Source organism: Carassius gibelio, chromosome B25 (genome assembly GCF_023724105.1).
Source record: "Carassius gibelio isolate Cgi1373 ecotype wild population from Czech Republic chromosome B25, carGib1.2-hapl.c, whole genome shotgun sequence".
Lineage (NCBI taxonomy): Eukaryota > Metazoa > Chordata > Actinopteri > Cypriniformes > Cyprinidae > Carassius > Carassius gibelio.
In genome coordinates, this window is record NC_068420.1 from 9,170,827 (window position 1) to 9,185,507 (window position 14,681).

General features: G+C 36.0%; 1 protein-coding gene across 4 annotated transcripts in view; it reads right to left on the reverse strand.

Annotated features, from left to right (window-relative positions):
• Nucleotides 1–14,681, reverse strand: part of LOC128014143 (NT-3 growth factor receptor) — a 238,740-nt gene that overhangs the window by 46,853 nt on the left and 177,206 nt on the right. For all 4 annotated transcript variants that reach the window (XM_052597476.1, XM_052597475.1, XM_052597474.1 and 1 more), the window contains one exon: nt 139–327. In XM_052597476.1, coding sequence (XP_052453436.1) covers nt 139–327 — 189 coding nt within the window. The remainder of the gene's footprint in view (nt 1–138; nt 328–14,681) is intronic.

Genomic DNA, 14,681 nt, shown 5'->3' on the forward strand with positions numbered 1-14,681 from the left:
GCAAGATAACACAAATGCAATTTAAATGTTTTCAGGATAAATAACCAGCAGGCAAATATTGCAGATGACCACACTTAATAAATCTAGACATAAAAAACAAATCAGAATAAACAGTCTTTGTGCCTATTTGGAACTCACAAGTTGTAGGCTTGTTGCAGTTGTGCCCATGCCGGAAATACTGTGGGTTTTCGATCACTGGGATACGAGTCATGCCGATTACCACAGCGTCTGGCCCGGCATCTAGGGTGCATGGGGTTATGATGCCGTGATTGACGTGATGGAGGGGGCTGGCGGAGTCTTCTTCACCACTGATCACAGCCACGGGTCCTGCAGAGAGAAAAAGAGAGCCATCACACAAAATGACATTGGTTGCTTAATGGAAAATGAATGCAGCATAATACATCTGAGAGGGAAAAGCGGGCAGGCTCATTTGTCAGAATAAATGTTATCTCTTAGAGCTGCGACTGCCCTCTGAGCTCTTCTCTGTCATTTGGTCACACATTAAACGCCTGATTCAACCCCAGAAGCCTCAGCTGCCGTGGCCCTGGGCCATGGTAAACACTGACTCCCCAAGTTTCCTAAAGCCACGTCATCAGCTCATTTAGTGGCGTCAACAACAAAACACCCACATTCAGTTTTGAATGACAATTAATGACAGGCCTTGAGAATAAAGATGGCCCGATGGCCAAAATGACAGTTTTTCAGGACAGCCGACTGAACCAACACTTTCCCAATACAGTCATTGCTGCATTTCTGGCATCAGTTTGATGCTATGTCTGTCTGTCTGTCTGTCTGTCTGTCTGTCTGTCTATCTATCCATCCATCTTAAAAACAGCAAACAAACAAACAACAAGTAATAATAATTTAAAATGCAAATAAAATGTAAATGCAATAATATTTAGAAGTACTGTTGTTAAATAAAATACTGTATTTTATATGTAAATGTAATAATATTTAGTAGTAATTTTGTTAATAAAAATATTTTATATTTATATATACAAATGATGTTGTATATGACAATATTGAGATGCTGTCTTAATATTCAAACTTCACTTCAAAGCAATTCTAAGAAAACAGCATTTTTCACATTTGTGCCTCAGGGTCACTGAAAATTTCACTAGAGCAACTGAAGGTTTGACCTATTGGCCTGACTGGATGGTAGAAAGAAAGAAAAAAGTCCTTTCTGTTAAGATTTGACTGAGTGAACTAACATTTGACTTTTTTGAATGTTCAACAACATATAATGCTGAGAACATGGAGGAATAGTCATGCTGTCATTCAAGGTTTTTGATCCTGACAGTCAGTTTAACCATAGAATTCTCTTAGGAAGATTCACAAGGCCATTAAGTTCACAAGGTCAGACGTCCTGACACAAGGTCAACGAGTGGTGTGGACAGAACGCGGACAGACAGGCCCAGTTATTATTTTATTATTTTTAAAGAGAGGTAATAGTACGCAAAGAAAGCTTAACATTGTAGATACGCTCAGCTGCTTCAGTGTGAAAGATACAAGGACTTTCATATGAAGAAAAAAAAAAACTGAAACTATGGATTGGGAGTGTTTATTCCCTTGGGGATTACAGATATATGTGCATCTCTTTTGGTAGATATCATAATGGGAAGACTGGGGGTAAATAAGCCATACTGAAGGATTAACAAGTAAACAAAATATGTAATATGAAATATGTACCAACTGCATAACTAATTTGTATGATTCTTTCATTAGGGAGCATAAAAGTCATCATCAAGGTTTCATTTGGTATTTAGTTGAACTGAAAGTTGAAATGAAAAAGACCTTTATCAGATTTTGCACTGCTCTTTGTGAACTTCAAATTGAAATCTAAATGTAATGAACAGCCGCAGTCGCTTTCATGTCTATACACGGAGATTATTTTGAGACAATAGCAGTGGTCTGCTGTGACATATTTAAGGGGAAATCTTGGGGAAATGTCTTAATTAGATTTAGCCTTTAAGACAGGAGGAGACATTCAGCTAAGTGTCAAATAACCCTTGCAGCTAATTGGGTCATTAAATATTTTCTTTTCCTTAATTGGAAAGTCTTAAAATCCCAAAAGGAGCATTTAAATAATTTTTGTAAATACTAAAAGGAGTCTTAACAAGGTGAAAAGGTGATGTTCTTTAAAACATCACCCTAATAGTCATATGATCATAGTTTATATAGTTAAAAACTAAATTTAACAAAAACTTGAAGGTGCATAAATTATATTATTATACACTGTCTAAATTAAAATATACATTTTAAGTTTGCAGGTCTTAAGTTGCAAGTCATCCAAATATTTCATAATTTTATCCACAAAATTAAAATTGGTTTAATTAGATCCGTTTCGGTTAAAGTTGCATTAATATTGCTACGTTTTAAGCTTGAGAGTAACAGAACTCCTTAAAATTCCTCCTCAATATCTTCCGGTTATACTTATAGATGCACAAGGTCAGACGCCGCTGTTAATGCGCTTCAAAATAAATACATAGAGCATATCAAATGGCACTTTCGAAATCCTATTATACAGCTGGCATGGTGAATTGAAGATCGCATTCACTCACTGTTGCCTTTTGGCATTTTAAGTTAGAAACTCTATCAATAAAATGCAGGAAACAATTTGTTAAAGCAGCCGAAACAGAAAATGGGTAGCGAGTCATCCCTTTTCTACAGGACAACCTTTTCTTGTCATCTTCTCTTTGGACCAAGACAACTGTGTTTGGTCCAGAAGTTTCCATGTATATTAAAGTTCCAAACGCCCTCCCTGACCAAAAAACAAAAACAAACGAATAAATAAATAAATGCAATCTGAATTATCACAACTCTATTCCAAATAATATGTTTGAATAAATAAATACAATGCACAAGTAAAGCTTAATCATGAGCACAACTGTATTCCAAATAATGCATTTAAGAAACAATAAAAAGAGCATAAATATATAAATAAAATAAACATTTATGTATTTCAGTATGCTTTAAGTGACTCAGCACTACATAAAACACTTTAAAAAGCACATTTCAGTGATGAATTATGTTTTTCTTCCACCTTCGTGAACAATGAAAGCCTCAAGGCCAATATAATTTATTGCCTACATGGAAACATTAATTCATCTTTTCTTCTACCTCTGCATCTGAAGAACAACGTCGGTTTAATAAAATTGTGAGATGGGCGGAAGAGAACCCGCAAATTCTCCACAAAGACAGCTGCTACGTGTCAGAATTCAGACTGTCAACAATATAATTGCAAATAATGACAGCGATTAAAAAAAAAAAAAAAATGCTAGAATTCAGTGCAATGCTCAAACCTGCTGAATGAATGAATTTCCATTCATAATATATGGAAAAGAGTATTCTGCTAAACATTTCTTTTTGTGCTATAAAAATAAATAAATACAGGTTTGGAACAACAAAATGGAATGAGTAAATAGTGACAGACTTTTCATTTATGGGTGAACTACTCCTGTAAAACACTTTAAATCACTGCAAATACCTGCAGCCATGTGTAAAAAAATTAAAAATGAGCTTGGCTTCCCTTGTTGTTTAAACACAGATGATGTGCTTCTCCTTTCTGGGCTGATTTTCATACAGCTTACAGGATGTTCTCACACCGTTGTTAATTAGCACTGAAAATAACTACGGTAATCCTGCATGAAGACATGCATTACACATGCAGACACACACATAAATTATCGCCTTGCTGCATGTAGCGCAGCAGTGTCACACAATTTGTGCAATGTTTGTGAGAGTGTTGCTTGATACATGTGTGAAAGCCAGAACTGCAGTGGGATTTGACTCACGTTCTGTCATTGCACTGATCTTTCCTTTTATGCTTAAGTTTCAGATGAAATATGATAATTATTTCTAAAAAAATACAAAAAATAAAAACTATATATATATATATATATATATATATATATATATATATATATATATATATATATATATATATATATATATATATATATATATATAGTATGTATAATTTCCTAAATTTCAAAGTGCAAAAAGTGTGAAAGTTAACCTTGCCTGTGTAATTTATTTAAACATTCAAACCTGGAGCATAGTTTATCTAATTTCCCAAATGGAAAACATGGGACCGGGAATCGCATTGCATGCATTTAGAGACCAGAGTAATCAAAACCGATCTCCTTTACTCCATCTCTCTAATCTAATTTTCTTTTAAACACACACACCTGCTAGGGCCGAATCTGTGTGAAAGTTGACATGGACGATTGATCCGGTTTATAAAGGCATCTGATCCCTGCTGTCTGAATGCCATTTGCCTGGAGCTGGTGTGGCTTCCTTTGATGTTGAATGTGCAGAGCACTTTTCTCTATCTCAGGTAGCTATAAAAGATAAAACAGGGACTATCCATGCCCACTTCTCTCTAATGGCAATTGTGCCCTGATTGCAATGCAAAGCAGTCATGAAGACCTGCACGAATAAATTACTCACATTACGTCCTCTGATCTCACCAATGTGCAATGAAGTGTCTCCTTGACATCAAACCACTTCGTCCGAGAGCAAGGGAGCGAGAGGTACAGACACGGGCAAAGGGGATGATTCATTCTTTTCTTAGCATATGAGACTGATTGGAAGTGGTAGAGCTGGAAAACACTCGAGCCACTTCCTATGGCCGTAATTGTACTGTCTCTTCTGCTCATTCCTGTGCAGACCGCTGTAATGGCCTGAAGTCGGTTGCTTTTCTTCTTTTCCTAATTTGCGAATTGCCCAGATATACCTCCGGTGCCCCTCGGTGTCAGCAGCAATGACAAAACTCTTTTGTTGGGTAAACAGAGAATATGAACACAGTGGATCGGCTCCCCGGTGTTCTGATTGCCTGTGAGGCAGACAACCACAATGCTGTCTTCATCTTGCCACTTTTCTCTTCGAAAACCCTCTTCAATTGCGCCTTGGTAGGCATGTCTGGACTCAAACGTTATTTGCACAAAGTATCCTCAGGCATACAGAGGAAAATAAAACCTTGGGCGTGAGCCAAAAACATGCAGGACCTCTAAACTCAAAGGACTTTTATTCAGGTGGCTAATTTTGGGTTTCCATGAATAAGGAATAACATTCGGCGTTCTTTGGCAAAATGTCAGTTTCCAAAAGGTGCTTAGCGTTCATTATAAATATTTCCTGAGATACTGTATTTTAAATTATGCAGAATATACAATTGCAAAACATACATGCATGTACTGTATGTACAGGGTCAGTGTAGTACAAAACCATTTTAGCATACAGACAGTTCATACCTACAAAACTACCTACCCTACTTGCATTGTTATCTAACATAAACATATCTAAAAAAAAGAAATAAATAAAAGCACAGGATTTATGGCCTGGTGTTTTTTTGTTTTTTGTTTTTTTAAGTAATGTTACTTTAAAGTTTACTGTATTCACAAAAACTGCCTCATAGACCTCATTTGCTGCTTATTTCCTCTTCAGTGAGGACGCCTCACTCCAGTGACAAGCGCTGAGGAAAAATGAAGCGATTAAGAGGAATATTTTCATAGAGTGCCTCCTTAAGTAATAAACAGCTCGTTCACTCAGTATGAGACATGGAAATGTGCAAATACTTGAAAGCAGCAGCTTACCGGTTATCACAATTTCATCTCTGTGAAACAGATTAATGGTACACCATCCACTGGAGCCTCAGGTGTGCTAAGAACCCGTCACGCCTTCTAATAAGCATTAGCACTGCTTACACTAAATACACTTCACACTATCCGTTAACATTAGCTGCATTTATTATTGCTTTTAGAGATTTGAGAGAGTGCTACGAACACAAATGACACCTCAATTTGTGCCATTTGTTGAAGAAAGAACTGCTAACACTTTTTTTTTTTTTACACAGTAGTAAGCTAAACTCATGTGCTACATGCTAACTGCTAGGCCACAGTTCTGAAGGTATTTTACACACTCGCTATTTTTGTTTCAGCCATTTTTTACCTTCACAACATGCCACGGTATATTCTTGCAGTACAGGCAGCATGATTAGCTCCCTATGTCATAAAACAAATTTAGCACCGGCGCTAGTCAACAAAACAGAGTCCCGGTACAGGAAGCATTAATATCCTGTGCCAGCACCTCTGCAGTCGGGCCAAACAATGAAAAAACCGGCAGGAACATAAAGGCAGTCAGTCATCTTTATGGTCCTTAACAAAGTAGGCCATAGGCACAACATTCAATGTGCATTTTGTTTATAGCTGTATAAACGCCCATGAAGCTGGAGGGGAAGGACAGTACAGCCGCTTCTCCGGAAGGGACAGATGAAGAAGCAAATGTAACACAGTGACCAAATCTCCGCAGGCATAAATCAATTGAATCTCTCTATCGGTCACACAAACAAACACACACACGCACATATATTAGGAGACTAGCACAAGACTGAAACCTCTTCTTAATTAGAATCAACCTTAAACGGTTCATATACAGAAAGAAGGCCAAAGATTCTTTTCAGTGATGACATTGAAGTTGTATTATGGACTTTAAACAGATGGCAGGCACTACAGTATATTCAATTCAATTTAAACTAAATAAGATTGCGAGGAACCAAGTTACAGTTTAACCAGTTACTTCTTTCTCTTTCTCTCAAGGTCTACTGTACAAGATGCAATGTGAAGAGCAGATAGAAGACTGCATCGGATCAGATCTGTTTGCCAAGAACTGCTTATGTTAGCATACTGGTGGCACATTTGTGTGAGATGCTCACATGTGCATTGATTACGCACTGTGGAGTATTTCAAACATGTGAATCGCAACAACGTGTGATGGCTCACACACCTGCACTACTGAAAAGTTCCACGCTCAGCAGAATCTGAGACACCTCTAGTTAAGACAGAGTGCAGCAAACTACAAAGCTCTGTTTGAGAATCAACGGATTTCTTGATTATCGCTGAGCAGACTAATCAAATAAACAATTAAATGTAAAAGTCTTTCATTTGAACTTCAATATTTTGTGATTTCATTTATATGAATTTATTAAAAATGGCATTTAATTTTAGCTTAGAAACATATGAGTTGACAAGAAACTGCAATATTTAAATCAAATATACTTAAGTTTTGTATATTATTATAAATATTTATCAATATAAACCTTACCTTCTTTATTGTTCATGAAATAAAAAAAGTTATTAACTTTTGAATCCTGATAAAATTAAAAACATAAATGTGTATATATTATTTTTTAAATACATGCTTGTGCTAACATTAATACATGAAAATCCATGCTAATTAAAAACCAACATTCTGCAGTGGAATTAAAAACAGAAAATAAATAAAACCATTGCTTTTCCAAGTGACTAGCTGCTAGCGTGAGCGCACATTTCTCCATCATGTGAGTCACATCACAGCATTGCTTTAAAATTCTGCCTACGGGCATCACGGTTTCATTCTTGGTCATTATATCATCTGGCAGTGTGTAATGGCGCCCCTAGGGGAATGGAGGTCCATTTGGCGTGTAACCTTGCGGTGACCCTGCGAAGCCTTTAGCACATTGCCAGTGGCAACTGACCAGCTTGTGTCCTAAATGGAAAAATGAAGTATGGCCATACGTCTGGGCTGCCAATATTCCTACAACTCTCCGAGCGATCAGCCATTTTGTAAAGTGGAGCAAGAACTGTGATGGTTAATCAGAGTATGGTGTCGTTCAGGCGCACCTGAAGCCTCTATGCGGTATTTTACCCTCACAGACCCCCTCTGGTGAATCTTAGATAGAAGAATGGAGGAAACAGAGGGAGGGATGGAGCCGAAGCGAGTGAGAGAGAACAGAGAACACATATATCAACTGGAATGGTGACAGCCACACACATTCATCGCACAAGGAAAACATTTGGCTGATTGTGCTCACCGCAGTGAGGCTTCACGTGGCTGGCAGGTGTTTGATTCCCGCTGAATACTAATGACCCTGATCTCCCAGGCAGGAATGAAGGGAGAGAAAGCGTGAGATGGGCTGAAGGGAAATCTGACTTAAGAGACAAACAATAACTGACTACACAGCATACTAATGTACTGTAACTGACAACAAATCCTGATCACAAAAAAAAGTGCATTGCGATCCTTTGGCATGTTGAAGTCATGTCAGTATGATTTTATTTAGCAATTAATTGCATGTGAGTTCCACCAAGTCGACATGAAATGGAAATTCTATCTATTATTGATCTTTATGTGAGAGATTCATCCATGCATGCGTTTCATTTTTTTTTTCTTTTTACCAAATATTTTATTAAAAGGTCATGACTTGAACTTCTGATGACAGACAACATCTGCATAAACCCTTTCCCTTCCTTTCTTACATTCGACTGTAAGCTCAATTAAAACGGTTGGATTGAACTCTACCCTGTATTTTTCCCTCAGGAACCTCTACCAACATTTCAAAAACTCCAAATACCTTTACAAGAAATTCATAGCAATTTCTAACTGAAATGGACACTAGAGCTAGTAGAAAGCTAACAACTTTAATTTATTTTATCACAAATCTATGATTATGGAAAATTATGATTATGGAAATAAATTATCGCTTAATAAAGACTTGTTTTCATGCCATTATGGCCTCAAAACACCTTTACCATAGCAATGATTTGAAAACTAACAATTAATTGACATATTAATTTGAACATTTGCATAACTAGCTCCAAATGTATGGCATTTTTGACATAGTAAACTTGCTCTGTAGCCCACCTGATACAGCATTACACTGGCAATGTGCAGTGCTTGAATATGATTCTAGAAACATATATCACGATACAAGAGCTCAAATACTTTTAAGAGCAAGCTAAAATGGCATGGTTGCTTAAGCAAATCCCTTTTTATCTCACATTTGCTTTTGACACTATTGGCTAGGTAGCATTTTTAGCAGCACTCACAAGTCATTTCCGAACTATCACAATAAAACCAATGTGATAAAATGTTGCCAGATTCACATTTATCTGACTGAAATGGACTTTTACTGTCATCGTAAATGTGCAAGATGCAACATAATATTTTTAATAAATTTCACCACAGGGATGTATTTTCAATGAGCCTGGGTTGTCTGTAACGTTGTGACAGCACAATTAATTTTCTAGCTTGCTAGAAATAACTCGTCTATGAGCTGGAAGGCTTGTGCGATCAAACTACATACCCCATCATCCCATGTGAAGCACAAGAATGAAAAATACACACCCAGTGTTCATCTTTTGGCCTTGATTAGGTTGCATTAGCGTTAAATGCTTCCTTCTTATGTGGAACAAAATAATCTGTTTTCCAAAATCACAATATTTGTTTACAATTCCTGCTAAGTTTCTTTGTATTTATTTGACTGGAATTCATATCAATCACACAATATACAAAATAATTTGTATTAGCTATTAGCAATTCTTGTTTTGATAGTAGCAGGTTTTAGAGGCTAAAGCTGAGCCAATTTCTCTGGTCTGCAACTGCCTTTTTCACAGTGGAAACTGGTGGAAAACAGGTGACTCTATATGGGCTAAGTTGTCACAATTGAAACCTGCAATTAAACTGCATATCATAAACAGTGTTTCAGCATTGATGAGTGTGCAGACACCTTCATTACAACATACACACATATAAACATTCAGAGAGGTAAACTGCCGGAGACAGAAAAAAAGAGCATGCTGGGATACAGACAGGTGCAGAGATAGGCAAACAGGAAGAGAAGCCACGGGGGAGCTCAGGGGACAGAGAGACAGACAGAAGGCAGATAAACTATCAGACAGAGGAGAGCTGAGAGCCAGGAGGGACCACAGGGTCCAGCCCCCTCATTTGTTACCCACCCAGGCAGACAAGGCTCTTGGTGTGCTTTTATTGAACATTGTCCATTCTTGATGGATCTCTACTGCCCATGCAGAGGGGATGGAGACAATGGGGGATGAGACGTTTACAGCTTCCTGTTCTATGTGTCATGCAGTCCTCTTCCTGTTGCAGAGCCACCCAACCTGTCTACTGCCTCTGTGATTTTGACTGCTTCTATTGCACACACTGTGTAGCAGCAGTGTTTTTAATGGTTGTCACATGCATGTAAATAAAATATGCACATATATATATATATATATATATATATATATATATATATATATATATATATATATATATATATATGCACATAGTAACATAAAAAATTAATCAATTAAATAATAATAATAAAAAAATAACTTTTTAATAATAATAAAAAAACAGATTATGTAATAACTCCCACTACAATAAATATGACTATTACTATAATAGAAAAAAAACTATTACAACAGTGCAGATCATTAATGACAATTATAATTCAAATAAATAAGAGACTAAATAAATAGTACATTATTTATAGTATAGTTTTTTCAATTACAAATTTCTATTACATTAAAAATAGATAATGGCTGCATGTATTACAGTAAAAATAATTTAGTGATAGAAGGTGATTGAAACTATGAATGGCCTTAAAATCTGTTATACTTATTTTTTTTTTTTCTTACATAATTGTAATTAGAATTATTCATATAATTTCAGATTTTTTTTTTTTTCTTCTCCTGATTTTTAAGTGAAATGTGACTTGGGCATGTTTTCATGAAACTGGAATCATCCAATTTAATTCAACAAATGAAGTCCAAGAAATTATCTCAGAAATAAATAGCTTTTTTAAATAAACTTGCATTTGAAATTATGTAAAAAAAAAAAAAAAAAAAACCTAAGTCTAAGCACTACTTCCATTTATTACCCCCACTAAAAATGGAAGATCAAGTCAAGAACACTCTCTCAATACACGCCATTGTAGACAGCACATTTTGGCAAATATAGTAAGTCTTTCAGCTATTCAGTACATGAAAATGCATGCATAACATACACAGTACACATGCTCTACACTGCAGAATATGGTAGTCAGCTATTATGAACCTAGAAAAAGACACCATTTTGCTCTCACCTGTCTGTAAGCCTCCTTCTCTCCCTATCATCCCCATTTCTCCAGTGTCATTTCATTCAGTTTTTCAAAAGCTCCTCTCCCTTTGCTTTAGATGGCAGGTGCATGACTGAATGAATACAGATTCTCTGGATGTCCCAGCATGATGGCACCTAATCAGACAGCTCACAGGCAGTATGAACACACATAAATGCACCTTCTCTTGCCCTCCCATTGCCCCCTCCATCAGCTCTATCCTCTGCCACAAGCTACAGCATCTCACTTTATGCCAAACGCGTGCATCTCCTCTATCAAAGAGGAAACAAGGCAAAAAAAAGCCAGCCATTTTCTCCTGAATGCAGGAAACAGGAGGTGACCCGTGATAAATATGAATGCATTGCCACTTTGTTCTAGCCGGTTTATGGATCTCGTCTCATCGGAATAATGTTGAATGTAACAATGTTTTTTTTTTTTTTTTTTTTTTTGCTGAGAAACACTGATACTAGAATATTCTTCGGCTGTGAAAATGCTTATCTAAAAGGCCCTCACAAACTCATTTGACAAAAAAAGAAAAAGAAGTGATATTATTACAGAACCTTTGATTTATACTTTTAATTTTACTGCTGGGCTAAACACTGTCCCAAAGGTCAGAGAATCCACTTTCATTATTCCCTGCCAGAAGTTTTTTTATTCACTAAAGGATTTTATACACCAAATTAATGCAGTTTAAAAAAAAAAAAAAAAAAAAAAAAAAAAATTATATATATATATATATATATATATATATATATATATATATATATATATATATATATATATATATATATAATTTTTTTTTTTTTTTTTTGGGGCAGCCAGGAGAATTATAATACCTATTTTTGCACCTTTGACTCAAAATAGTTCGTTTCTTTGCTTATGTATATTGCTGAACTCACCATAGCAATTTAGAAATTAAAGAAATCAGCAGTTTACAGAGTACACAGACTGTTCCATTAGAATAGTTAGATTACTACAAGACCAACAACAACCTCTTACAGGTAGTAATAATAATAATAATAATAATAATAATAATAATAATAAATATATATATATATATATATATATGTCATTTTTATATAAAAAATATATGTATGTTTAAGTCTATTAAAATGGGGGGAGGTTTAATAATATAATAATATTAATAACACTAATACTAATATAAATATAGTTAAACTTTATTCTACTGTAGGAATGCTAAGACAAAAATAAGACTTCCTGTTTGTTGCTGTTGTGTGTCTTGAGTTTGAGCTCCGTCACGTAATTTTTTTATTGACTTTTTTATCTTAAACATCTATTTTATACACCATCATTTTCGTTTCTATAATATGTGAATATATCCTCTATCGTATTCTACAACAAAAAGAATCAGAGCGCCTTATTATTAGTTTTATTTTGATTTCCCGTGTCCGCTATTTAGCTTATAGCCCGTTAGCATCGCCAACGTGGTTGTCGCTAATCCCACTTGCATTGCTAATACTCTAATCACACACATTACCATTGCTTTACTCACTTTAACTTGCTTTAATAGCAGATGTATGTCTACTTTTGAATGCAGGTGAGGACAACCTCCTAGGCTGACGCTCTCAAGTCTGGGGTAAGTATTCAGGCTTCTCCCCCTCCGGTCTTCAAGATCTCCACCCAGAACTGCTTCGCTCCCCACCACGAGACGGAACACAAAGCTGTGATCGTAGGAGACTCCATCGTCCGACACATCCGTGTTTCATTAACCAAAGGTAAAGTGCACAATCACTGTTTCCCTGGGGCTCATGTTCTCGATGTTTCTGCGCAGATACCCACGATCCTTAAGGCCGACAAGAGTCCCGGAGCAGTCGTGCTTTATGACAGGGCTAAGACGGTGCACAGCACGATGCCCGTGCCAAACGATCATCATGTCAGGAACACCCACACATATCGACAAGGACACAAAAGATTCAGTAGATTTTTTGCTTTAAATGAATGATTATTGTCATGGGGTAAAGAACAGAAACTGCTATTTGTTAATAATTGGAATATTTTTTGGGAGCGTCCTAGGCTTTTTCACACTAATGGCCTGCACCCCAGCAGAGTCGTAGTGGAACTCCTCTTGGACAACATATCCAGGACACTTCGCTCCATATGACTAGTAAGCCAATTCCCAAATAACTACTATGATGGCTTTTGTTCTACCGACTTAACTGATAGAAGTACTTGCGCTGTACAATCTATTAAGATTATCAAATCAAAATCAAAATATAAATTTAATGTAGGATCTAGAAAAAAAAAAAATCTTATGATTAAAACAGAAAATTTTAAAATAAATGAACAAAACCTCATTTTTAAGTTTGGGCTCATAAACTTTAGATCACTCACACCCAAAGCAGTTATTGTAAATGAAATGATCACAAATAATAGTTTTGATGTACTCTGCTTGACTGAAACCTGGCTAAAACCAAATGATTGTATTGGTCTAAATGAGTCTACTCCACCAAACAACTGTTCTAAGCATGAGCCCCGTCAGACTGGTCGTGGGGGAGGTGTTGCACCAATATATAGTCATATTCTCAATGTTACCCAGAAAACAGGATACAGGTTTAAATCATTGGAAATACTTCTGCTTAATGTTACACTGTCAGACCTCCAAAATATATCTATTGTATCTCTTGCTCTGGCTACTGTGTGCAAACCACCAGAGCCGTATACAGAATTACTAAAAGAATTTGCAGATTTCCTCTCAGACATTTTGGTTACAGTTGATAAAGCTCTAATTGTTGGATATTTTAATATTCACATTGATAATACAAATGATGCATTAGGACTTGCATTTACTGACCTAATAAACTCTTTTGGAGTCAAGCAAAATGTCACCAGACCCACTCATCATGTTAACCATACACTAGATTTAATTATATCATTGATGGAATCGATCTAGCTTATATAGATATCGTACCTCAAAGTGATGATGTTACTGATCATTTCCTTGTATTGTGCAGGCTGCGTATCACTAATATTAACTATTAATACTAATATTAATGTGGCTCAGCATTACCATCTGGGCAGAACTATTGTTCCAGCCACCAAAGACAAATTCGCAAATAACCTGCCTGATTTATCTCAACTGCTATGTGTACCCAAAAATACAAATGAATGGCTGGCAACATGGGCACTATTTTCTCTAATACATTATAAGCTGTTGCCCCCATCAAATTGAAATTGAGAAAAGCTTACTGTGCCATGCTATAACAGTAATACCAATTCTCTCAAGAAAGAAACTTATAGACTTGAGTACAAAATGAGAAAAATTAACTTGGAAGTTTTTAGAATTGTGTGGAAAAACAGTATGTCCAGCTATAGACAGGCTCTAAAAACTGCCAGGGCCAAACATATCCACAAACTCATTGAAAATAACCAAAACAATCCAAGGTTTTCATTTAGCACAGTGGCTAGATTAACAAATAACCAGATGCCACCCACTTTAAATATTCCATCAACGTTTAATAGTAATGACTTGATTTTCTTCACTGATAAAATAGATAACATTAGAAATACAATAACAAACGTATATTCTACAGCTTCTAATACTTCAGTTTCATCCATCACACCCAAAGATAACCTGCAGTGCTTTACAAATATAGGACAGGAAGAGCTAAATAAACTTATCACTGCATCTAAAGCAACAACATGTTTAGATTAGATCCTGTACCCACTAAATTACTGAAAGAGCTGTTACCTGTAGCCGAAGAATCACTTCTCAATATTATTAACTCGTCGTTATCTTTAGGTCACA